Consider the following 27,772-nt stretch of genomic DNA (forward strand, 5'->3'; position numbering starts at 1 on the left):
AATTCTAAATCTCCAGAAAGTTTGACAATAATAATAAATATTGTAGTCTTTGGTGAGAGTCAGTTGTCTATTGATAAGATCGAAAAAGCGCGGGAACTCTTGATTGCTTGGGGCGGTCTTTATAACTATAAAATTAAATATTTCTATTATATTGTATATAATCCTCATATTTTTGAAAAGTATATAAGTATTTGTTTATGTTTATCATTTAATTTGTTAAGTAGAAGTAAAAGGTCATATTTAGTGATTTAGGTTTGTGCTAAGAGATGTCGAAAAGGCGGAAATAAACCAAGCCGGAACGAGATAAAGGTCTATTTTAGATTCCACCTCTGAAAGTAGCGAATACTCAGATACGCGTACAGTTTTGGAAGACCACGAGGACTTTTATTTGCCATATAGGGTGGCCGACTATTGTCACCGATATCCGGAAGACACAGGTGCCGGTCATGAATTTATAGACTTCATAGAGAGTGTCACTGAACAGCCACTTGGTAGTCGCGACATGCTAAATCTTAGTAGCTACTTATCGCGCTTCATTAAAGGCATTAAATATCTTAAGAAACTCAACAAATATAAGATAGGAGTAGTGTTTGAACGACCCAATTTGGCTAATTCATTCCTAGACAACACGACATTTTTAAGGGAACAAAATATTAAGGCGTCCATCCCAGCTGGTGCCACTGAATTGTCTGGAGTGATTTCCTCCGTACCCATTGATATGTCCAACAAAAAAATTTTCAAATCTTTGTCAAGTACAAAAAAAAATATTTCTGTTTGGCGCATAATGAAAATAAACAAATCCGATAGTGGTTTTATATTAAAACCTACACAGGCAGTCATTATTACTTTTGCGTCATCTACTTCACTCCCAGATTACGTTCACTTAAAGATGTGGCGTCTACCAGTGCGACCTTATGTGCCGCCAATTAAGCAGTGTTTCCGATGCCTTAGGTTTGACCACTTGGCTAAATTCTGTAAGAATGCTCAGCGTTGCTCAATCTGCACTGAAAATCATTCATATAAAGAATGTACTATACCTATTGACAAAGCAGTAAATGTAAAGCACTGTAAAGGTAACCATCTTGCAGTATCAGGTCAATGCCCTATAAAACAAAAAAAGATATTGGATAGTAAAAATAAAAGTAAAACACCATTATCAGATTTATTTAAACATCCAACAAACTTTCCATCACTCAATAAGACAGAGAACACACAAGACATCATTAATTTAATTTTATCCAATCCAGCAGCAATGAACCTAATCACAGAATCAATAATAAAAGTCATTACACTAAATAAAACACAGAATCAAAGCATTAGCTCTCACGCAAATAGGTCAGCTATTAAAGATACCATACAAATTAAAAATAAAACGTCACATTCAACTGTCACAAACTTAACATAGTACAGTGGAATGCTGTTGAGTAACAGACTTGAGCTTCAAAACCTACTTTATGAGCAGGACATACACATAGCACTTATATCAGAAACTTAAACCAAATATACAGTTTTCTATCAGAGGTTATACAATACTAAGAAATGATTGTGGTAATGATCACAATGGTGTAGCAATTTTTGTTAGAAATGGCATTTATTTTCAAAAGTTAGAAACATTTTCTGATAACTCCTTGCAAAATGTAGCAATCAAAATTAAATACAAACAAAAAGACATCTCAATTATTAGCTTTTATAGTCCTGGCAACAGTGTACCTAACTTTGACAAATCTAAATTTAATAGACTGTTGCATAGTATTCCAAAATCACTAATAATTGCTGGTGATTTTAATGCTCACCATACCATTTGGGGTTGACCACCATACCAATAGAACCAATTCTAGAGGTAGAGACATCATGGATGTAATGGACGATAATGACTTAACCAAAAGGTTAAAAGGTTGCTCTTAAATAATGATCAACCAACTACAGTGGGTACTAATTCTTGGACGCCAAATGGACTAGATCTAACAATAGTATCATCTTCATTATTCCTGTGCTGTGAATGGCAAGTTCATCAGGACTCTTTGGGCAGCTATCACTTGCCTACAATCACAAAATTTTCCATGGTAGTGTCGGAAACTGAATCTTCTTCAATTCCATCCAACATTCCTCCACACAGTAATCTGAAAATACTAAATTGGGACCAATATGAGAACTTAGTAAATGACTTGTTAAAACAATTTGATATAAATAATTGTAATCTACAGAAGTCTTACAATAACTTCTGTTCCATAATTCTTAGAGCGGTAGAAAATTCAGTACCTAAAACCAACTACCACTGTAACAATATTACTAATCTACCTAAAAGAAAGCGACAACTTCCCTGGTGGAATGGGCAATGTACTTAAGTGGTAGAAGATTGCAAACAGGCTTATCTGTTATTCAAATCAAATTGCAATATCCAAAACTACATTCATTTTAAGCAAGCTCAAGCAAAGAAAAAAGGTATATTAAGACTTGAACGTCGTACCTTCTTTTGTTATGGTGGAGTAATTACATTAGTGAATAAATTAGAAAAAATACAAAATTAATGCTTAAGGATCATAACAGGCGCTTTTAGGTCTACTCCTATTATATCATTACAAGTAGAATGTAATATTCCCCCACTAGCTCTTAGATTCAAATATCTACAAACAAAATTCTTTCTCAAATTAACTTCTATTAATAATCATCCACTAATATTAAAGATACAGGACTATATTAACCAAACTGACAATAATTCCTACTACCAAGTAGAAGGCATCTCTGATTTGTTACATTTTTCTTGTGATCATAATCTATTTTCTAGTATTCTTTGGCCATGTTATTTAAATTCTTATAATTCAAAATATACACCTTTTAAAATAATTATTAATGAATCATTAAAATATAAGGAATTGGATTCTCGCAAATGGCTCCAGAATGTTGTGATACGCGATCTCATGATCGCAAAGAAATCCAGTACTCTGGCCTCGGCGAACATGGCCGACGCGCTACAGTACCGAGGCAACTTCATCAGGATAGGATACGCATCATTGTATTGCACCCTGATGTTGTTGATGGCACGCCTGGTGTACTTCGTCCAAAGTTGGCATGTATAGAAGCTTAGACAGTAAGCTTTAAACAGCTTCACCTTCACTGGGTCAGTACACTTAGCAAAGCGACGCGACAGCATATTACACCTAACAGACAAAGCACGTCTCTCACGTTCTCACGTTCAATATCTTCGTCGTCCTTGAGGTACTCAGTCACAATGTGACCGAGATATCTGAACCGCTCAACCCTCTCGATTTTCTCTCCATCCAAGAAAACCTCGGGGATCGACTCCGGACCTCTGCCTGAACGGAACACCATCGCAACTGTCTTTTTAACGTTATATTTTAAGCCGGAACTACCACAGTATTCATAAGCTGTTTCGGTAAATAACAAAAATTTATACAACTATTATATAGGTTGGCTAAAACCCCATATATTGACTCAGCAGCATACAGAATATGTTCCAGACTAAATCCGTCGAGACCCGGAGATTTTCCCCTCTTCATCTTTCGAACCACCGTAGCCACGTCATTAGCAGTAAAACATACATTGTCAGTATCACTAGTAAGTCGCTCATTGGGCATACAAACAGTCCGGGCCGATATCGGGTTGACCCTGAAGTGATGTGAAAATAAGTTGGCAATCTTCTGTCACTTTCACCTTCGACTGCCACAGGTACATTATTTTTGTAGTTAAAAAGTGTGTGTCGATCGCCAGAACTTAACAAAATTTTTATCGGACCTGTGCATTGCTAATACGTCTAGTTTTATTCTCTCCTCATTATTTTGACACCACTTCAGGTTGTTCTTAAAGGGTTTTACGACTTTGCACCATGTTGTCATATAGCTCACCTGTACTGGGCTTACCACTACAGCTCCACCACTCATAATACATTTTAGCCACTTGATGACTATCTTTGACGTGGTAGTTCCAACCAAAGATTTTCTTAGGCCTCTTCAGTGCACCAGTTAGGCTACCCGCGCTAATTTTAGCGCCCGTCTGAAGTACAGAGAATATCCTATTATAATATTCGTCAATTTTATACAAATGCTGAGTACACTTAAAAACTAAGCAGTTATCACAATGACTAGATATATTTGGAATACTTAAATTATCACAGCAATACTTATTGTAAACATCAATTTGAGCATCCGGCCTATGCCCCCATTTGATTCCTTGCAAGGAGTCAAAGGCCGTTAAATTAACTTTACTTATAATAGCACTCATCTCACAAGTTATCACGAGGGGCAAGTGGTCCAGACCAGTAAACACTATACTCGACGTGCACGGTTTTGACAGTGTCGCGGGCTGTACTAGTCGCCACACAGTGATCGAGCCACCTCCTACTGCCATGCGCCTCACTGATGTAAGTGTGTGTATTCGTTGGTATAATTCGATATCAACACATAGCAAGGAGTGGTCCGAACAAAAGGACTGTAATTCGCCTCCAAACCTGGTACCCGGGTGCGCGTTAAAGTCTCCTAGGACATAAACAGCTTCTACACTTCTTTCTTCAATTAACGCCGCCATACCGGCCAGACAATCTGTGAAATCAATTAAATTCTCTTCCGAGTGCGTCGGAAGGTAAACGGTTAAGATCAGAAGTTGACGACAGCCCAAATTAATTTCAACAGCCGCCAACCTTTCGTTCGCACAGGGTATCACAGTTACGTTTGAGAATACCGATTTTCTCCACAGAATTGCCAGGCCACCGTACGGGCGCCCCCTAACAACTTTCGAGTCGTCAACAGAGGATTTAGCAAAACAACCGAAATCGTCACTAACTTCATTCACAAAACTAAGGTCGTGGGGCCACAGCCATGTTTCCTGTAATGCTACAATATCCGCCGAACGACACTGGGCCCTCACGTGCTCAACGGATTTCTTTAAACCTCTACAGTTAAACGTAATCATTTTTACAATTTCTTTTTTACTGTCCATTAAGTGTTTTATAAGAGGCGGCTGTATTTCTACGTTCACGGAAACGGCGGTAAACTAGCCCGGCGGGCCAGAAGTTAGTGTCGAGAAAGGTGTCTAATTTACTCGCTGGTATTGTGACCTTAAAGGAATTGAAAGAAGTTTCCTTGTACTGGGGAAGCAACTCCACATTACTACATAATTCACCCCTTTCTTTTATATGATATTTTATATCGTTCTCAGACACGGACTTTCATTGCTCTTGAGACAGATGGAGCACTCCGATTCTACCACTCGTATCTTGCCAGTACATTCTAAAGTTCCTCGCAAATTATTAATTTTGCGTTTATGTTTCGTATTTCTAACGATGGTAAAATTGTCTTCACATTCAGGTAATTTTTGCTTAATTAGGATATTCGATTTTAACTTCAAACTGCCGTCTTCCTGCACGCGATTCTCACCCGTTTGTGTCTTAAGCGTACGGGCGACTTTAGCTCGCTGCGGTCGCGAGTCATTACGCACAATGTCTCTGTACGTCGGTGTAAATGTAGTCTCAACCGGCTCGCTTACGTCACAGATTACGTAAGTTGACTTGTTTTGTGGTGCGGGCGCAAGCGGTAGCGATTTCATGTTGCCGGGCTTGGGAGTTACGGCCATTATGCTAACATCGGTACTTTTAGTCTTGTGTTGGTCCAGCACATTGCGCAACTCAATGAGTTCTATACTCAATCTCGTCTTGAAGTCAGAAAGCTCAGTCTTCATACTTGTCATGTCTTTAAGAAGTCGCGTTACATCGACATGGTCAAAAGATACCGGTGGTAATTTATTCAGGTCTCTTGCAACGAAGGTTGGTTGCACGTCAGGGTCCACTTCTTTCATTAACTTGATGATGTCTTTAATGTTCTTTTTTTTCTTATCATCTCCTTTTCTATTTAGGTTTCGCACCTTGTCACCACATGCGCTGTATAACGCTTGCTTTCCGTCCTCAATTTCCACATCCGAGAAGTTGGAAGCACAGATCTATATAATACTTAACTCATCCAACACATCAATTTTGTTTTGGACGAAAGTTAAAAGTTCATTAATTATTATTTGATCCGCCATCTCTTACGATCTTGGGCCAAGCAACGTCTATGACATGTTATGACTCATAACTTATGAGAGTTGCAATGAAACGAAACACGCGCGACCGATAACGACCGCGACGCGAGACGAACTGGAAATATCAATGCTTATCCTTAACAAAAGATATTGTTTTATTCTGGACTCCTTCACACATAGGCGTGGAAGGAAATGAACAAGCTGATTATCTTGCTAAATCTATTGTGAATAGTAATCAGATACATACTGCTTTGAACATTCCCATACCACACACAGATGCACTGTCTCATTTTAAAGGTACATTTTTGCAAGACTTTCAGAATTATTGGCAACAAGTTGTTCAAACAAAGGGCAAATGGTTAGCCGACATTAAAAACGAAATCTCTCCTCCCTGGTTTGTTAAAAAGAAAAAATACTTACACAGAAAATTTTACACCACAATTTGTCGATTACGTCTGGGACATTCTCGTAGTGGTGCTCATTTATTTAGGATCGGTGTTTTAGATTCTCCAACTTGTCAATTCTGTAATTTATCCATCCAAACTCTTGATCACATTTTCTTTGACTGTCCCCAATATAATCTTCAAAGATTAACATTGATATACTGCCTCTTGGATATTTATAAGAATGCTGAAGACATCCCGCGCTCACTTCAGCAGTTATTGAAAACTTATGACTGCTTCGTGCCGCTTTACAAATTTATAGTTTCAACGGTAGGCGAAATTTGAAAATACGGCTTGGCTTTTGACACAATCCCTTACACAGACTTAAAACATATTCGTCAATAAATTATTATTGGACTTGTGTTTATAATGTAAATTTTAATGTATAAATGTAAATATTATATTTGTAGTTATACCTTAAATTAGTTTCATATTATCTTAATAATAATAATATTCATCATTATTACTTATATTTCATGTATAATACATTTCTTATAACGTATATGAGATTAATATTTTAGTATTATATCATAAAAGTTTATTATTAAACCCCGGACTAAGCTTGACCTTCATTGGAACAAGAATATTATCAATAAAAGACTTGGCTTCGGCCTCTCATGCGAATCTATATGTATATGAAGAAAATGAAACATGAAGAACACGAAATACTACTTTTATGTGAAATTGTACTATTTATGTTTGAAGATGAAGATTATATAAATATTAAATACTTAGCTTGACTTTGAACAAGCTGTGTAACGTGAAGAATAGAAAAATAAAAATGAAGACTTGGCTGTATGGGCTTCTGACCCCTTTGCCTGTCCAGATGGACGAACAGAACCAAAAAAAAAAGTCTTTGGTGAAAATAAAATGACAACGATGACAAGTGACAACAGCTGTCAATTACCTACAGACATAAACAAACGATAATTTTAATTCATTGTTTTAACTTTTAACCGCTCTAATTCTTCAAGTTGTTTCGATTTCAATTTCGTCTCATGTACGGCATATTATAGAAGAAATATTATGTTTAAACACTACCTAAAAGCGTAATATATTTCCGTTAATCATGCCTAGTGAAATGATAACGCTCCAATTGGGGCAATGTGGAAATCAAAGCACGTAAACTTTACATTTCATAAACCTTAATTCTTTGGCTTATATGTTTTTTAAGTACATCGTAATATTAATTGAATATTTATTATAACGATTTAGTTGGATTCGAGTTTTGGAAGCAGCTATGCATCGAACACGGAATATCTCCTGAGGGCATACTAGAAGAGTTTGCATCTGCTGGATCAGATCGTAAAGATGTGTTTTTTTATCAAGCTGATGATGATCATTACATTCCCAGAGCAGTACTCCTCGACCTAGAACCTCGTGTAATTCATACAATTATGAATTCACCATATGCTAAGGTAATTTGGTATCAAATCAATATCACTTTATTCATTTAGTTCAAAGAAATCACACTAAAGAATGTACTTTAATAACTTTTGAAGTTATACTTTTTACCACCACTTCGGAAAGGTTGACCTTTATTGAGAAGGAACTCAGTGCTATTCCTTTAAATCTACCTTAAACAGCTTATTCATTTTTATAAATTAAGTATTTTAATTATAATCTATGTAAAGTGACCCAACAACATTACGAATTACTTACATATGTAATTTCTTCTTCTTCTTCTTCATACGGGCGCTTTCCGCAACTCGACATCCATATGCGCCTATTTTGCGTGTGAGGGTGGTAGAGGCTACTCCAACCAGCTAAGCTCCTCCAAGAAGTCACCCAACCTCTTAACATTGCGGAAGACTTCCCGAAGAGCGCCTGGTGACCACAGGTGCTTCGCCCTGTAGTTTGCCACCTCACTGCATTCCAGCAGAATGTGAGCGGCTGTTTCCTCTGCCCCTAGGCAACCTCTGCATAGAGGGCTGTCAGTGGCACCTAAATTAAAGAGATGCCTGTTAAAATTGCCGTGACCTGTGGCCGCACATAATATTAATCTTAGGCGACACCGATTAAGTTGTAAGATTTCCCTGGTAAAACGCAAGTCGGTGCAAGGTAAAGCTGCTTTGGCTTGCCTGCACTCCTCAAGGCTATCCCAGTATTGTTGATGTAGTGCTTTTATCTTTTGATTTAAGTGGTTCCTGAACCAACTATGTGGCAGAGGCAGAAAAGGCTCTGGTCCAACCGGTTGGGTCTCAGAACCCCAACATATGTAATTTAAAAAAGTAAAGTAAAATAGATAAGATTGTATCAAATCAGGGAGTACAGTATGTTAACTATTAATCATTCATATTTTGTTTGTAAATAATACCTATAATTTTTGTTGTTATTAAAGATAAATAATATTGTTAACCTAATTACTGCCTCAGACCTGAGAAGAATGGGTGCTACACTAGTATCACTCAGTCAATGAAAACAAAGCAATGGTCTATAAGAAAAATAAGTTGCTTATATTCTCAAGATGTCTAGTTACTAACCTGTATAGAACACTGTCTATAAAAACAACACAAATGTCAAGGTTCCTTTACGCCCTTAAGTACCTCTTGTATTCTTTAACTCACTTAATGTTGGGTGGGACCTTCGTAACAATATGTATTATTATTTTTGAAAGTGGATAGAAAACCACTATTTTTAAACATATTATTCTTACAATAACAACTCGTCAAAATCAAATTTATTTCATCGGGATATTAAGGCAGTCATTACATTGTGCATCATTAGCCCTAGTAGTAAAAAAATCCAACTGTTTTTATGGAAGCCGCAAAGATTGCAAATTACATGAGTTATCCCGTTTGGTTTAAATTTTTGAGAAAGGTAGCCATACAAAGGATTTGGTATTCAATAGGAATCACTACTGTTGCACACCAAAATATAATTGCTTTCAAGAGGCAATGGAATCTTACCAAAATTTTTTGAAAGGTCATTTACTACATTTTTCAGGACAATAAAACACATTTATGGCGAGAGACTCCTTTTAATCTTTTAAAATAAAATCAAAAATATATGATTGCATGTGCAAAAACGGAAACATACAGTTTCCATTTTCATGTGTAATGATGGATTCTCTTTTGAATGGGTGGTAGTTTTTGACATTCAACAAATGATTTTGAATCCTATTTTTAATAAAAATATTTGAATTTTAATAGAACTTTCTACTAATAAGTGTGTTAGATTAACCAAATTTGATGAAACCTATTCATATTATATACCTATAAATGAACATTCTGTAAATCTTCTGACATCTTTGCCAGATTACTTTTCAGATAGTGATATTGAATGAGTAAATAATCCATTTATCATCAGGGTTCAACCTGTGATTGTTGAGTTAAAAAAATACCAAATTCAGGCAATATTAGGCACAGATGTGCAAGTACAACTGTGGGACATGAACCCAAACCTGGTCTATAGCAGTTCTTGATAATATATCTAATAAAAGTTTTTCTTTTTCTTAAATTGTATGGTACAAGGCTTTCATCATTTGTGTATTCTTAAAGTTTTTGCAAGTTATCACCAGCTTGCTTACTAGTATATACAGGTATTGCTTGAACCTGGAGCCCATGAATGCTAGAGTTAAATGCCTCCAATATCATTGCTATGCAGATGACAGTACTGGAGATGCCATGCATACCGACTATATAAGGCAATTTCTAGAGATCTTCGACCGAATCCTCTCTTAAGAAGAATATAACCTCCATAATACTCATGGTTTTGATGACAATAAAACCAATTGTCAGATACCTGCTTTTGGATAACACTCTCATTTATACCTCACCCAGTATCGGAATAGGTCTCTGGATTTTAAAATCTACGAAAAACTCTCTATGACGCAGTGATGAAATGGATAATGGTTTAGCCGGATACCGGATATTCGGCAAGCTACCAGGCTGGAGCGCCAGATATTCGGCCCTTTCTCGGGTTTCACAACGCGATTCGTTCGATTTAATTATAGGCGTGGAGTCGCCTCTTACTAACAAATGCGAAAAATTTGGTTTTCTCCACAAATTGCCACATGTTAATTATGACTACTAAGCTTAAATACACAGTAATTATAAAAATAAACGGTGTTGATAATCATACCACATATGATTTACCTTATTTACACAAACAATGAGAATTTGAATTCCAAAATCCGGCTTGATGTTAAGTGATCACATTCTCTTACAACACCAGAGAAATCAAATGACCGTTTCCAGCCTTTGAGAGAAATGTACGCGATTCTTTTTGAAGGTACCCACGTCGTAATGTCCTGAAATCAGCACAAGGAAGCTCATTCCACAGCATGGTTGAACATAGGAGAAAGCTGATTGATAACCATACTGTGGAGCAATGCTTCGCATCCAGATGGTGTGCTGATCCTAATTTAATCATCATAATAAAGAGAGATATCTCTATTCCACATACCTTTAGACTTGTTCGTACAGTATACTGTACGTACAAGTCTAAAGGTATGTACTTGGTATTACCATCATGGCCACAAGTGTCGTTAGTGTTAGTTACATATTTCAACAATTTATAGAATTTTCCAATTTGAATAAAGTTTAAAAATGTGCTCAAAGAAAATAATAATATAAATTTTTTGAACAGCTTTATAATCCAGAGAATGTTTACCTTTCCAAACATGGTGGTGGGGCCGGTAATAACTGGGCCTCAGGGTATGCTCAAGGTGAGAAACTGAATGAAGAAGTTTTTGACATAATAAACAGAGAAGCAGATGGAAGTGACAATTTGGAGGTATTTTATTATTTATTAGTTTATTAGTTATTTACATATTATATAACTAAAATTCTCTTTATATATTATATTATAATAATAGCATATATAACACTGCATAATCCTTTCATGGTGATAGTGATAAACTCCTTTTTGATAACTATGGTATGGTGAAGATGGTCCTGTTTCCGCAATTAGAGTAACAGTTATTCCAACCAGCCCACATCCTTCCAAAAGTTCAGAACACTCCTGGGGTCTTCCCAGAATTCTCGGAGTGACCTAGTTTTTGTCTGTTTGTTGGTCAGCCCTGAATATTCCAGGATTACACGAGTGACCGTTACATCCTCGGCCAGACAATCTCTGCACTAAAAACTGTCCGTTACGCCGATTGTTAAAAGCTGCTTGTTTAGTGATGTGTGTCCCATTAGGTTGCCAACCATTATTCGGATATCGTGTTCTGTTTAGGCTGTTAAGTCGACGTGTCAGTTTGGACGATAGTGCAGGAATGGCTTCTTTCGACTGTCTACAGCTTGAGACATTTATCTATCGTATGTAAGTTGTTGGTCAGAGGGCGTATTTGGCTGAAGGGAAGTGGTAAGAGTGGGCGAACTTGAGTCACTGATCCCTTGCAAGTTCATCCGCTGCGTCATTCCCCAACGAACCGCTGTGTCCCTTGATCCATTGCAGAGTTATCCAGTTGTTAGAGGCAATTCGCTCCAAGGATAGAATTCAGATTTTGTGTCAGTGTACTTTACTTCTTAGTATTCCAGTTGCAGTTTCCGTTTCGGCTACACACTCACTTTGGAAGATGGAGCTGTGTGTGCCTAAGCGTATTGGTGTGTGTATGTTAAGTTCCCGAGAGAAGGTGCCAGCTCCAGTTACGGCTGCCATTTTGGAACTGTCTGTGCATTTTGATTTTCGATGACTATTTGGAGACACTCCCAGATTTTCACCATACAGCTCCAAAACTCTGTACAGTAACCAACTCACAATTGTTTCTGAAGGTGTGATGGTCATTTGTAGTGCCAGTAAAAGTTACATTTTTGTTATTATTTCAGTTTCGGGGACTGCGTGATCTGGAAAGTTCTCGAAACGTCGGGTTAACTAGAATAATAATAAAATGTAACTTTTACGCACAATCTAATGTAAAAACACAGTTACAATTACATGCGTTATAATCCTTTAAAAAGTGTTTTATGTAATTAATTTGAAACACTCGGGTTAGTCAAAGAAAATACTATGAAACTATTAATGTTATCCAAACGTTTCAGGGTTTTGTGTTATGTCATTCTATAGCTGGAGGAACTGGTTCGGGAATGGGCTCGTATATTCTAGAACATTTGTCTGATAGATTCCCAAAGAAACTTGTTCAGACATACAGTGTGTTTCCTAATTTAGATGAAATCAGGTATGTTTCAATATAATATTATTTTGTATGTTTGTTCTTTTATTAGTATTTGCAGTAAAACTTCTTCTTACTCTTAATTACAACGTGTGAGACAACAATTTCCTCTAATAAAAATAGTAATTTTGGTAAATCAATATCTCGAATATGCACTAGGATATCTTATATATAAAATTCTCGTGTCATGGTGTTAAACTTTGTTTTCCTCCGAAACGGCTTGACCGATTCTCATGAAATTTTGAGTGCATATTGGGTAGGTCTGAGAATCGGACGACATCTTTTTCATCCCCCTAAATGTTAAAGGTGGTCCACACGAATTTATTTTTTTATTTTTTTTACTTTTTTTTTTAATTAGTTTGATTATGAGTCAGCATTGAAAAATACATACAACTTCAATCAACAGTTACTTTTGTATCGCGATTTTAATATCGGCAATACAACGTTTGCTGGGTCAGCTAGTATAATATTCAAACCAATATCTTAACATGATGTTTTTGTACAAGTTCAAATTCATTTAATAACTAATTTCTTTGTGAGGATTTAAATAATGTTCAATTGTGGTTAAATGGTCACAATTCAAATTATTTTGTGAGATTGTTACTCAAATGTATCATATATCGCCTGAATAGTGTTTGTTAAATCTGTCTGTAATGTAATATCTAATAATAAAATTTAAAAATGTGAAAATTTCAGTTTAATTTTGAAATGTTAATAAGCACATTAAAAGCCATTACATAGATAGATGAAGCTATATTATAAAGTTATCCAACAATAAATAAAGGCATTTTATTTATGCTTATTCTACCAATGGGCCCCTTTGCACACGATGCCGGATACATTATGGGTACCACAACGGAGCCTACTTCTGCCATGAAACAGTAATGTGTAAGCATTATTGATCGATTCGATCTGAAGGGCGCCGTGGCTAGTGTTAGTGGGCAAATGAGACTTAACATCTTATGTCTCAAGGTGACGGGCGCAATTGTAGTGCTCAGAATTTTTGCGGTTTTTCAAAAATCCTGAGTGGCACTGTATTGTAATGGTCAGGGCGTATTAATTACCATCAGCTGAACATCCTGCTCGTGTCGTCACTTATTTTCATAAAAAAAAAACAATTGGTAGTTTAAACTAGATAGTATTTAGAGGGGTAATATAGGGGGCGACATTTTCTATCTTCAAGTAGTATCACTGTTTATGTTTCGGTTAGAAAGGCGCTGTAGGTAGTGAAATTAAATAAAAAAATAATAATATATCATGAATTCCGATTGTATTGGAGTGGACACGGCGTACCGTCTTACTTGTGCTATCACTTCGAATTATTACTCGGTGACTGTCAAAGAAAGTACTTATCTGTTTTTACTAGGTATATTTATATTCATACTAGCCGACCCAGCAAACGTTGCATTGCCGATATTAAAATCGCGATACAAAAGTAACTGTTGATCGTAGATGGGTGAAAATTTGAAGTTGTATGTATTTTTTAATGCTGACTCATAATCGAATAAGTTAAAAAAAAATGTCAAAAAAATTAAAAAAAAATTGCCGTTGACCACGCTTAATATTTAGGGGGATGAAAAATGGATGTTGTCCGATTCTCAGACCTACCCAATTTCATGAGAATCGGTCAAGTCGTTTCGAAGGTGTTTAACTACAAACACCGCGACACGAGAATTTTATTATAATAATATATGTTTATATGTTGTGACTTAGTTGGTAGAGCGCTGGTACGTAACTCGAGAGGCGCGGGTTCGAATCTCACATTGTCCATATATTTTTGTACAAATTAAACATATATACTTAATCCCAGAAGTGAGGAATATTACTTAAAAAAAAATAACAAACTGTTTAAATCGTATAACGCGATATCCTTATTACTATAAAATTTATAATGATTTGTACAGTTCATAATTAGCTTCGCGTATTATAAAATTATGTTTGTGTATTCAAATTCAAATATTTTTATTCAAAATAGGATGTGACATCACTTATTGAAAGTCAAAAACTACCACCCATTCCAAAATGAATGCCTCAGACCTGAGAAGAATGGGCGCAACAAACTCAGCGGGCTTTTTTTTTCATCGAATACATATGTTTATAAAGTAATATTGTACAATTAAACTTATTATTTAATAGTCTGAGGGCGGTCACGCCATTCCCAATCTGTGGTATCATTAAGAAAGTCATTTATGTTATAGTAACCTTTACCACACAAACGTTTTGTAACAATTCTTTTGAATAACGTAATACTTTTGATTTGAACGTTTTCTGGGATCTTGTTGTAAAAGCATATACATCGCCCAACAAAAGACTTACTAACTCGACTTAGCCGAGTAGCTATCATAAGTTCATGTCTGTTACTGGTGTTAACATTATGGTAATGACAGTTTCTGGGCAAATTCACTTATGTGCCTATGAACATACATTACATTATCAAGAATATATTGAGAAGCAACAGTCAAGATGTTAATTTATTTGAATTTTGCTCTCAATGATTCTTTAGGACCTAGGTTATAAATAGCGCGAACAGCCCTCTTCTGCAGCACAAATATTGTATTAATATCAGCAGCGTTACCCCATAGCAATATACCATAGGACATAATACTGTGGAAATACTTGTTACCTACTAATTGTGATTAATTATTATTTTATTACGAATTACGGTCGTATACCTTCCTATAACGCGGTACCACTACATAATAGCTTTAAGGGTAAATGTATACACTTTTATAATAAAGTCCCAGTCCCTGTTCAGGCATTATCTATAAATAAATTTAAATGTTTTAATTAAAAAATGGCTCTGTCGTAGATCCTATTACTCCACAGCTGAATTTCTAAGTGATCGGACAGCCTGGGACTAGATTGTGATTATTTTATAGCAACAGCAATGACAGTACGATATTGTATATTTTTATTAAAAGAGAGCGCAAAAAAAGAATGCTGGGAGAGTGTTTTGCGCCGCTTCTTCTCTATCAGAGCGCCATTTGTTTCCGAAGCGGTAGTAGTATCTAGTATATTAGAAATGACATCAAAAAGAATTCTTAAGGAATCAATTTTGAGAAAATAAATGCCTTTTATACCACTCTACCGCGTTACAGGGACGATTACCTGTATTTTTTTTTAAATTGTCCTCAAATATATCTGTCTACAGTGATGTTGTCGTCCAACCTTACAACTCGTTGCTAACATTGAAGCGGCTTACCGAGAGTGCTGATTGTGTGATGGTTCTTGATAACACGGCTCTCAACCGCATCGCCAGTGACCGGCTACATATACAGAACCCGTCCTTTGCACAAATCAACACACTGGTCTCTACAATAATGAGTGCTAGTACGGCCACACTAAGGTGAGAATTTTTTTTTATTTGTCCAATATTGCAGATACACAAACAAAGTTAGAAAAACAAAACTTTATGAACGATGCGGGATTCGAACCCACGACCTGAGCAAACAGAATTATTTATAACTAGGCGGTACTAGAATAGTTAGCTCAGTTGGTTAGAGCACCGGCACGGAACGCCGGAGGTCGTGGGTTCGAATCCCGCATCGTTCATAAAATTTTGTTTTTCAAATTTTATTTGTGTATTAATCCTAGAAGTGAGGGTTATCACTTTAGAAACATAACATATTCAATATTGCAGATGTTGTCTGGGACATACCACAAAAAATTATTTGCCATTAAGTTAAATGTGCTTCCCGAGACATAAAAAGAATAGAAAAAGTCCTTTGCACAGGATGCCGGCTAGATTAACGGCGCCTTTTTATGCCGTGAAGCAGGAATGTGTAAGCATTATTGTGTTCCGGTCTGAAGGGCACCGTGCTACTGAAATTACTAGGCAAATGAGACTTAACATCATATATCTCAAAATGACGAGCGCAATTGTAGTGCCTCTGAGAATTTTTGGGTTTTCCAAAGATGCTGAGCGGCACTGTGTTGTAATGGGCAGAGCGTATCAATTCCCATCAGCTGAACGTCCTGCTCGTCTCATCCCTTATTTTCATAAAAAATAAACTCTATATGTTCTTATTACTATCAATTTATGTTTATCTTAGCTTTTTGAAGGATTTATGTTTTAAACAGATAATATAATTAAACAGTGTCTCGTTACTGATTAATTTAACTATTAAATAGTGCACTGAAATGTAAATTTAATTAAAGGTATCCATCATACATGAACAATGACCTCATAAGCCTGGTGGCGCCATTGATTCCTACACCAAGACTGCATTTTCTCATGACTGGGTACACACCTCTCACAGCAGACCACGAACAGAATACAGTAAGTTTTTATTAAAAGGATGAGTTGTGCATGTGTTAGTGTAATTCAGTTCCGACATTAATATGTACTTAAATTGCTCAAACCCAATAATAAAAACAGTAAAACTAACTAACTTTTTGTGACAACCGTACCAAAATAGGTAATATTTTTACACAAATAAAATTTGAAAAACAACAAAATTTAATGAACGATGCGTAAGCGTACAAGATTTTATAACGATACGACACTCTAACGGTTAGCTCGGTTGGTTAGAGCACCGGCACGGAACGCCAGAGGTCGTGGGTTCGAGTCCCGCATCGTTCATAAAATTTTGTTGTTTTCAAATTTTATTTGTGTATTAATCCTAGAAGTGAGGGTTATCACTTTAAAAACATAACAAAATGCTTAGGATAAATTTTTGCCCGTTCGTAAGAAGCTTTGTCTCTACTGCTCTCTCTCGTCCGGCGCAGACATGAAAATCCTCGCTCCTGATTGGACGGTAACGGTAATCTATAGATAACCATAATGGCCTCACACCGGAAACACATAAGTCAGTATTCTGATTCTCCAACATTAGTAATACTTACAACTTAATTTTATACGTTTTATTTAGTTATAATTACAAAATAAAACAGTGAAGAAAGAAAACTGATTATCACTGTCAAATCAATGGCGAACAAAAATTTTAATGAATTAAATACTTCTTTAGCGGCATTGAGCGCTTTTTTTTTTGTATAAAATGTAAATCTCAGGACACATGAGCAGATCGAAAATTCGTAAGACAATCGTTAAATAGTTCTGAAGTGTTAATTTATGTAAAATAAATTGTAAATTTTGTGTACGATATCGCAATCAATGAAAATTTAAATTTAACTACATAAATGCTAGTACTTTTATATTGATAAATAAAGCAATTGGTGCGAAATTATTCCCTAAACATTCCAAAATTTTCATAAATGCTGAATGTTAATGTTCAGCCGTAATTTGTTTTTTTATATTAATCTAATTTCCTAAATAGAAAACTATTTAAATAATATATAATATGCGTTTCTAATTAGTTTAAATTAGCTTATAATTAAATTAAGTTGAACTGGTCAAGAATCACTGCTAAGTGACTTTGACAATTTTTAATTATTATTGAAATTACAATAACAATTACTGCGGGCCTACCATGAACTCTTATTGTGTACCCTACGCATCACTCGAAAGCGGTAGTTTTGAGAGTGCTCGATTTTACGAAGCGTTCCGTAGTTAGAACATTCAACATTATAATATAATTGGAAAAACTAACGCAGAGTCCTCTAAGTTCAGTGCTAAAAAATCATACAGTTAGCACCCTCATTAAATGTGGAATAAGTATAAAAGAAATTGTCAATGTTTGTACCTTCACCCATAGTTATAAATATTTATTTTTATATATGATGAATATTGACAGGCTCCAAAAATCAGAAAGACCACAGTACTGGATGTCATGCAACGGCTGTTGCAACCAAAGAACATGATGGTGTCATTGAGCCCCGACCGCGGCAACCAACATTGTTACATATCAATACTGAATATAATACAGGTAAATTATATTGTGTTATAACATAATTTATATATATTATTTTTTACCAGTGGGAGGCTACTTTGCACTGGATACCGGCTAGATTATGGGTACCACAACGGCCTATGTCTACCGTGAAGCAGTACTGTGTTTCGGTCTGGAGGCCGCCGTAGCTAGTTAAATTACTGGGCAAGTGAGACTTGACAACTTATGTCTCAAGGTGACGAGCGCAGTCGTAGTGCCGCTCAGAGTTTTTGGGTTTTTCAATAATCCTGAGCGGTACTGCATTGTAATGGGCAGGGTGTATCAATTACCATCAGCTGAACGTCCTGCTGGTCTCGCCCCTTATTTTCAATTAAAAAAAAGTCTCTGTCACTGTTCAGGCATTATCTATAAATGTTTTTTTTTAATGGCTCTGTCGTAAATCCTACTACTCAACAGCTGATTTCGATCACTGTTCAGGCTGTTCGGAGCCTGGGGGCTTACTCCTAAAATCGATATTCGATATATCGTTGCATAAGTCGTGTCGAGTCCTACTCTTAGTTACAACGTAATGAATGTCGAAACGATGTTTGAACGAACGAAACATTTTTCGATATTATCGGTCCTAACCCTACTTTTAGTTGAAAATGTCAGAGACGAATATTCGAATTTGACAAATAATCAAACGTCACTTTTACGATAATCTCAACGACACTTTCTAGGCTGTCGTTGCTATTATCGTTTCAAGTTGTATAGATGTATTTGCCATACAATATACATACTTAATAAATATTATTAAAATAATTATGTGATTTACTATCCAATAGGATTTTTTTTATTAAGTAATTTAAGTCATTTTGTTGATCGATCGTGTTTTCGGGACGATACGACATGGGTACCTTCAAAGAAAGCGCGTACACCTTCCTTAAAAGCAGGCAACGCTCTTGTGTTTCCTCTGGTGTTGCAAGAGAATGTGAGTGATCACTTAACACCATACGGCGACCCGTACGGTCGTTTCTCCTCCGACTCCTCTCGATTATTTTTTTCCCATTCGTTTTATTTTTTGTTAATGTCAGGGTGAAGTTGATCCGTCACAAGTACACAAGTCACTGCAGCGCATACGCGAGCGCAAGTTGGCCTCGTTCATCCCGTGGGGCCCGGCCTCCATCCAGGTAGCACTATCTCGTCGCTCGCCCTATGTCACCGCCTCGCACAAGGTCTCCGGCCTTTTGCTCGCTAACCACACCAACATCTCATCAGTAAGTACTGTAATTTCTGTACATAATTGGATTTACAGGTTTCTGCACCGAAAGCTGACCTAGTTCTTCCATTGAAGTTTGGACTTCAGCCGGAAGACGTCCACTGCTGGACAATGGCCATCCTCTTCCAAGCTATTCCGGCGATCTTGACCAGATCATGGTCGATTTGTTAAAGTGGTCGCCATTCCAGGAGTTTACTGCCCCAACGGCTATGTGTCCGTCGAGGTATATGCCCTGCCTACTGTGTAAACATTACTGTGTTTCGGTCTGAAGGCCGCCGTAGCTAGTTAAATTACTGGGAAAATGAGACTTAATATCTTGCGTCTCAAGGTGACGAGCGCAATTGTAGTGCCGCTCAGAATTTTTGGGTTTTTCAAGAATACCGAGCGGCACTGCATTGTAATGGGCAGGGCGTATCAATTACCATCAGCTGAAAGTTAATTTCATAAAAAACACCGTTCTTAATATCTTTATCTCGCAATATTTCTTTGTAATGTACTATTTTACATTATGACATCCATATATCTGTTGCAGTTGTTTGACCGGTGTCTGCAACAGTTCGACAAGTTACGCAAACGCGAGGCGTTCATAGAAGTGTTCCGGAAGGAGCCAATGTTCCAGGACTCACTGGAGGAGTTCGACAACTCGCGCTCCGTGGTGGAGGACCTGGTGCGGGAATATCAAGCCGCCGCTACGCCGGACTATGTGCATTGGAACCCAGGTATCACATCTTGTTGATAGACCAACAACACTTAAGTGGCACCTAATTTTTCTCATTGCTTTATTTATATCTATACCTACTATATTCCACCTTCGCACGACACGCAACAAGTTAGGATATCATCCTCACCATCTGGATGTGTGGCGGTCCTCAACAGTGCGGTTTACAAGGAGCTTTCTTCCATGTACTACAAAGCTGTGGAATGAGCTTCCGCTCACCGACTCTTCCGACACAAGGAATTGTGCGGTGTTTCCGGGACGATACGACATGGGTACCTTCAAAAAAAGCGCGTAAACCTTCCTTAAAGGCCGGCAACGCTCCTGTGATTCCTCTAGTGTTGCAAGAGATTGTGGGCGGCGGTGATCACTTACCAACAGGTGACCCGTACGCTCGTTTGTCCTCCTATTCCATTAAAAAAAATATATACTAATATTATAAAGAAAAATCTTTCCTGATTTGATTTTTTGTTTGCATTGAATATGCTCCGAAACCACTGAACCGATTTGAAATATTCTTTCACAGCTACACTATCCCTAGGATATGTCTCCTAGGGATTTATAATATTTAAAAAAATTAGGTATCCTTACTAAAATTTCAATAATGTAACCCAAGGTGTAAAAAAATTACTTCAAATATTCTTTACATCGCGTGCGTTGTGAAAGTATTGATGATAGAATACAATAATGTACTACGCCTTTGCATAGCACATCATTATATAAAAAGAAACACTCATCACAATGTTGTCGCGATAAAACAGCATATGTAATAAGTTATTATTTTAAATGTTGCTGTGTGTACGCAGGGAATCAGCTATTGTTAATATGTTACTTGGTTAATACAATTAATACTATGTGATGATATGACATGGGTACCTTCTTGAAAGCGTAGAAACCAATAAAACCAGCAACATATTACATAGTACTTTTTTGACTTACTCGTGTAAGACATTGACTATTTGACGTTTGAGTGTGTTTGTTGCATCATTTTACATTTTATATATTACTAGCTGATCCGGCAAACGTTGTTTTGCCATATAAAGTATAATTCACGCGATAGTTTTATAAGTAATAAAATATTGCCTATATATATAGTGTACATCATTTTGTTCTATTGTCAATAGTTTTTGCAGCGCACGCAAAAATAGGTTTTCGATTTTACACCTTGTGTTACAAAATAGCAATTTTATTACGGATCCCTAATTTTGAAAAAAAAAACATAGCCTATAGCCTTTCTCGATAAATGGACTACCCAACACTGAAAGAATCATTCAAATCGGACCAGTAGTACCAGAGAATAGCGCGTTTAAACAAACAAACAAACACTGCAGCTTTATAATATTTGTATAGATATTGTAATTGAAATGATCTGTAAATCGATGTAAATGTAAATCTTGATATAAAAGAGTGGCAATGAGTTTCTTGCTACTTCTTCTCATTAGCTCAACCCTTTACGAAGTAGCGGTAGATACAATAAGAAAAATATTTTTTATTGGACATTCATAGGTGTCATTTCCGTGACCTGCGTGAATAAACTGATTTTGATTTGATTTGAGTACCCTTGTAGTGTTTCAAGAGGGTGACAATCATTTGTCCTTGTATCCAAAATAAAAATACCATCAGAATTCAGAATGATGCCAATCATAAATTATTCTTAGGAGCTTTTCCACTCTGTTGAATAAAAACGAACAAGGTCATTGAGTATTTGCTATCATATCTGCCCCAATATCCTGCATGTGAAACCCTACTTTTGCAACTTTAACTAATTCCATTAATAATATTTAATTTTTTCGTCTATTATACCTATACATAGATGGGCGGCGACTAGCGAAGGCCTTTAATAGTGTATGTCTTAAGGTGTTCTGTCTAAACTTCCATTATTTGGGTTTTATTCACAGTTCAGTTTTCAAAGAACTTTCTCCACATACAACCAAGCTGTGGAATGAGCTTGCTTGTGCGGTGTTTCCGGGACGATACATCATGGGTACTTGTCTGATCCCTCTATGCTATCCAAGAGAATGTGAGCTGGTGGTGATCACTTGAGGTAGTCTCCATATGTTTTGTTCAAAGTCTTGTGTGCTAACTTTATAACAGACTACTAAACGGTGGTCTCATGCCGTTGCCATATGGCAATGTGAGAAGGAACCTAGGCCTAACCTTAGTTGACATATATATTTCTAAAAACTTTATAATAAAAACAAATGGTTTTCAGATAGCAATCAATAATGAAAGCTGACAGCCTAGAAGATAACTGCAACTGCCTTCAAGAATTCTCAGTTAATAAGTGCCATTGTAATATAGTAACACATCTCGAATTAATAAACCTACTAATAGTTGTTAATAAGTTGCCATTAGTATTAAAGATTTGAGTATTCCAAAAATTACATATCAAATCTTCACCATTTGTATTAAAGAAAATGAGAGTAAATTAAAGCCTTGGAATTTAATTATGTATTTATTTTATAAGATTCATTACTCTTCTTAAAATCTTAACATTCCCTTTATGATTATCTTACAGTGCTAAGTGAATTTATCCGAAAAAGAACATACAAAAGTCTTCATTATTAGAATCACCATTAAAAACCTGTTAAAATCAAATGTTTGAATTGAAGAGACATTTGTAAAGCTATGACTAACATTTAAAAATAGTTGTTTTTTTAATCTACAAAAGCTCCTTTGTTATATACACTATGCCATGGATATGAGTTGTAATATAATCAATAATTTACTTGTAATTTGTATAAACCTATATTATTTAAAAATTAACAATGTATGAATGTATGTATTTCACGTTTAATTTACAAAAAATGAGAAGGAACAATATGTTATAGCACTATTTTCATTAAATCATTCACTACTAATATTAATTTTTACATTAATATATGTTTAATAAAAAAAAGTGTTTTATTATTTTATTTTAAAAAGCAAAACATAAAAATATTAAGATCTTATGTTTCGAGGGGCTAATCACTGGACTTAATGCATTTATAATTTAATACATAACTACTGTAACATTCTGACCATATGGATTTTGTAGGTCATATTATGTTACTGACGTTGCAAAGGTTATTGTAATCAGGTGTTATGAGGTAAGTCTATTTACACAACTCCAAATAAGAAAATAATAAATCTGCTCATTGCTGGACAAGTCGCTAACAGTTTTTAGTTGAAGTAAAACTGGTTGAACTATTAATTGTTCTTGGGGCACATATAACAAATTATTTGGAATGTGTGTCACACATAAATCAAAGGCTACAAAAAAATATTTTTAAGGAAATTAAAATACTTATGTGAAACTGAGTGATTGGGCACTCATAACTAGACTTATAACTAGGTGTGATAGTACAATATGGCAAGGCTAAGATGTCTGGCTTGAAGGCTGAAATTTGGGCTGGATGATTGAAGTTTTCCTGAGTGGCACAGTTTCTGGTGTGGGGATAGCATCTCCAGTTGGGTGCTTCGCAGGAGCTGCTGGAGCTTTGAATGGGGCAGCCAGGTTACCCGGTCTTTGTTTTGCCATTTGATAATCACCAGAATCAAAGAATTTTTGCTGAAAGAAACAATCATTAACTCAAGTAGAAAAAGAAATTTAGTAAACAAACTAGTTGTAATTATATATAAAGTAAAATATAGTACTTATATTATTTGTTAAGTTTTTGTATACATTAACAATGTTGGAGGTGTTGGAAAAAAATAAGCTGTCTTTGTTTTTTTTTTTAAATAAGGGGCGAAACAAGCAGGATGTTCAGCTGATAATGCTGATATGCTTTTAGGTAACAAAATAATGTACCATAGAATTATGTATCTGATATAGGTCTACAAAAGTCTGCAATGATATATATAATAATATAATATTGACAACTTTTACACAAATTAACTTGCCCCTAGCCTGTACTATGGGTACAAGACAACAATATATTTAATGCAATATACTTACTTAAACATACATAAATATATATATAAACATCCATGACTCGGAAACAAACATCCATATTTTTTTTTTATATGAGAGGGGGCAAACGGGCAAGAGGCTCACGGGATGGGGAGAGGTGAGGCAACCGCCCATGGACATCCGCAACAACAGGTGTGTCAAGAAATGCGTTGCCGGCCTTTAAGGTGGGAATATACTTTTTTCTTGAAGGTCCCTAAGTCTTATCTGTTCGGGAAGACCGCTGCCGGCAGTTGATTCCACAAAGTGGCTGTGCAAGGCAAGAAATTTTGAAGAAAACGCGCGGTTGTGGAATGCCATACGTCTACGTGATGCGGATGGTACTTTGCACGTAATGTCCAATGGTGGAATTCGGCCGCTGGAATCAACCCGAACAGCTCCTCTGAGCACTCCCCGTGATAAATGCGGTATAAGATGCAGAGAGAACCCACATCTCTACGCAATGCTAGAGAATCAAGCCGATCGGAGATGATTCGAGCCGCTCTTCGTTGTATGCGGTCAAATGGAAGAAGCTGGTACTGGGGAGCACCCGCCCAGAGGTGAGAACAGTATTCCATGTGAGGCCGAATTTGCGCCTTATAAAGTTGCAGGCGGTGGCTTTTAGTGAAGTACCGTCTCGCCTTACTGAGTACACCAAGCTTTTTAGAGGCCAGTTTGGCCTTCTCTTCCAAGTGACCACGGAACTGAACGTCGCTCGATATATCGACGCCAAGTATGCCAATACAGGCTGTGGCAGTTAGAGGAGTGATCTCGAATCGAGGGGATACTACAAAGGGAGACTTTTTAGTGGTGAACGCACAAACTTGTGTCATCTTGGGGTTGAATTGGACTAAATTTTGTCGGCCCCATTCCGAGACTTTGCAAAGCATAGTCTCGATTTCAGACACAAGTTTGATCCGGTTCTCGTCGACGCTATCCCGGGACATGTTGGCACGTCCGGTGTAGGAAGCATACCCCGTGCTGTCGTCTGCATAGCAATGAATATTGCTGATTTGCAGCATATCATTGATATGCAGAAGAAACAGCGTAGGGGAAAGCACACAGCCTTGCGGGACACCAGAGTTTATGGGTTTTAAGTCGGAGCATGCACCGTTGATAACAACCTTGATGCTCCGATCAGCCAAAAAGCTAGTGACCCATTTGCACAACTTCTCGGGAAGCCCATAGGATGGCAGTTTCGCTATAAGCGCTTTATGCCACACCCGATCAAATACCTTCGCTATTTCCAAACTCACCGCCAACGCCTCTCCCTTCGACTCAACCGCTTGCGCCCATTTATGGGTGAGGTACGCAAGAAGATCACCAGCTGAGCGACCCTGACGGAAACGGTACTGGCAGTCGCTGATCAGCTGGTGCCCCTCTAGGTATCCCAAGAGCTGGCGGTTGATGATCGACTCCATTACTTTGGAGAAAATGGAGGTAATGGCAATGGGGCGGTAGTTGGACGGATCTGAGCGTACACCTTTCTTAGGGATCGGGTGCACTAAAGCCGGCTTCCATAATTTCGGGACTACGCCTGATGAGTAGGAGAGCCGGAAAAGACGGGTAAGGACCGGCGCCAGTTCCGGAGCACATGTCCGCAGCACTATCGGGGGAATGCCATCAGGCCCGCTCAATTTATGAATGTCCAAGGTGAGAAGCGCCTTAAGCATGGCACCATGCCGGATTTTTACCTCCGGCATATATGAATCGCACCGCGTTTTTTTCCAGTTGGACGCGAAGAGGGAGCCCAGGAGCCTCAGCTTTTCCATATTCATCATATAAATGATTGCACCTACCGGGATTCGAACCCAGGACCTCTAGCTTTATAACCATTCAGCTATATTGACTTGAGATAGACATAAACATCTAGCTCTTAAGGAAAACATACAATATCCATTTAAATACTTGTAATATTGTTTTAAGTAAATAAAAATACACCTACCCCTTTAGCTAATCGCTTCTGTAAGAAAGCTGAGTGCCCACCAGGTCCTCTACCAAGCATAGCATTTGGGAACTTTGCTTTCAATTTAGCTTCTTCTAGTTTCTCCAATTCTTTTGGCTGCAATAAAATAAAAAAAGTCAACTCAACAACATTCAGCACTTGCAGAATATTAGAAGCTACACTATACCAGGTCTGTCTCACTCCCCATGTAGGTATCAATATCGTAAATACGAGCGGTGGCCACATCTACGGGGCTATCCAGTAAGGAGTCATGAGCACTGACACACACAAGAGCATTGTTCATCACCTGCTTCACTAGTCCGACCAATCTTTTTAAAATGAAGAAACATAAAAAAAGCAAAGCTTATCACAGGTTATTGTGATCAGTTTAAATTTTTTAAGCTTCCTAAAGATGCTGAAGCAATCTTATTTGATTATTTTTATAATGAAAATACCATTCATGATAGCTACCTATTTCTTTCCTATACTAAGTAGTCACGGGGAAGAAGCTGTAGTATGGATATAATTGATCCCATAACAGTCACACTTAGTAATGGAGAAAGACATAGTATACAAAATAAGAAGCAAACTATACACAGGTTATGCTATGCATATGTCATAATTTGATGTTGTTTTTACCCTTATACTGTATTAAAGTTAAGTTAAAGTAAAGTACAGAAAATAAAATAGATGTGAGAGAGACTTTTCTGAATAACTTACATCATTTTGGGCGTCAATCTGATCTGGTGCTTCACTCATATTGTTATCCTAAAATTCACAAATAAAACAATCAGTTATATTAGTAACTTTTACATAATTACAAAAATTGTATACAATGCAAAATTCAAGAGATGAGAGTATTTAACACAAATGTTTTTGTAGTTTACCCTCAAAATATTAATAATCAACAATATCATTAAATGATTGTTGATATTAATGTTTCCAACTAGTATTTCGTATAGCGTTACAATAAAATGCATTCTAAGAAAAGTTTTAAAATAGTCAAAAAATCTAAACCGTCACAATGTTGTTTACAAAAATATAGCTGTTATACAAAATATATATTACCACTTAAACTATGTACAAGATTTACCTTGATCTATTGGTTTAATTCAGAAGAAAGTAGCTACAGAATTCTATTTTCCAAGTTTACCAGTGGCAGTATGTGAAGCGAAACCCGAGATGATTAGTTCGGGAGTTATAAAATTGAAAATACAAATTCAGATTTCAGATAAGCGATCACAATTATAAATGGCGTAGATAGGTATTGAAAAGTTAATTGTCCAATGTCCCATGTCATTAGCAAACAGGTGAGATAAAAAAAAATAAAAGTTGGACAGTGACACTGACTAAAATCCGTTCAAATTATCTGTGGACCATAGATTTAAAATATACCAGCATATAGATTATAGACGGACAGAGTGTGAAAGACGCGGGAACAACTATAACGGAGTCTGAACCACTAGCTAACGAACACATTGCCTAATCAAAATTATCCACACATTATCGGGCTGTCAGGTATCTATACTATCAGTTATCATCATAC

At 36.7% G+C, this 27,772-nt stretch overlaps 2 protein-coding genes across 2 annotated transcripts; one reads left to right on the forward strand and one right to left on the reverse strand.

Moving 5' to 3' along the window:
• The first annotated feature begins 7,397 nt into the window (after positions 1–7,397).
• On the forward strand, positions 7,398–22,800 carry LOC126976401 (tubulin gamma-2 chain). The gene is made up of 10 exons (XM_050824712.1): positions 7,398–7,591; positions 7,689–7,891; positions 11,064–11,210; positions 12,461–12,597; positions 15,743–15,937; positions 16,750–16,870; positions 18,285–18,416; positions 19,454–19,636; positions 20,171–20,357; positions 22,566–22,800. The coding sequence occupies exons 1-10, from the start codon at positions 7,543–7,545 to the stop codon at positions 22,577–22,579; spliced, it is 1,368 nt and encodes a 455-aa protein (XP_050680669.1). The 5' UTR covers positions 7,398–7,542; the 3' UTR covers positions 22,580–22,800.
• On the reverse strand, positions 22,795–27,521 carry LOC126976436 (cAMP-regulated phosphoprotein 19). The gene is made up of 4 exons (XM_050824765.1): positions 27,320–27,521; positions 26,947–26,994; positions 26,227–26,343; positions 22,795–23,903 (listed from the first exon to the last, which is right to left on the reverse strand). The coding sequence occupies exons 2-4, from the start codon at positions 26,983–26,985 to the stop codon at positions 23,712–23,714; spliced, it is 348 nt and encodes a 115-aa protein (XP_050680722.1). The 5' UTR covers positions 26,986–26,994; positions 27,320–27,521; the 3' UTR covers positions 22,795–23,711.
• Between the last annotated feature and the right edge of the window lie 251 nt (positions 27,522–27,772).

The sequence above is a fragment of the Leptidea sinapis genome, chromosome 40 (assembly GCF_905404315.1).
Source record: "Leptidea sinapis chromosome 40, ilLepSina1.1, whole genome shotgun sequence".
In the NCBI taxonomy this organism is placed as follows: Eukaryota; Metazoa; Arthropoda; class Insecta; order Lepidoptera; family Pieridae; genus Leptidea; species Leptidea sinapis.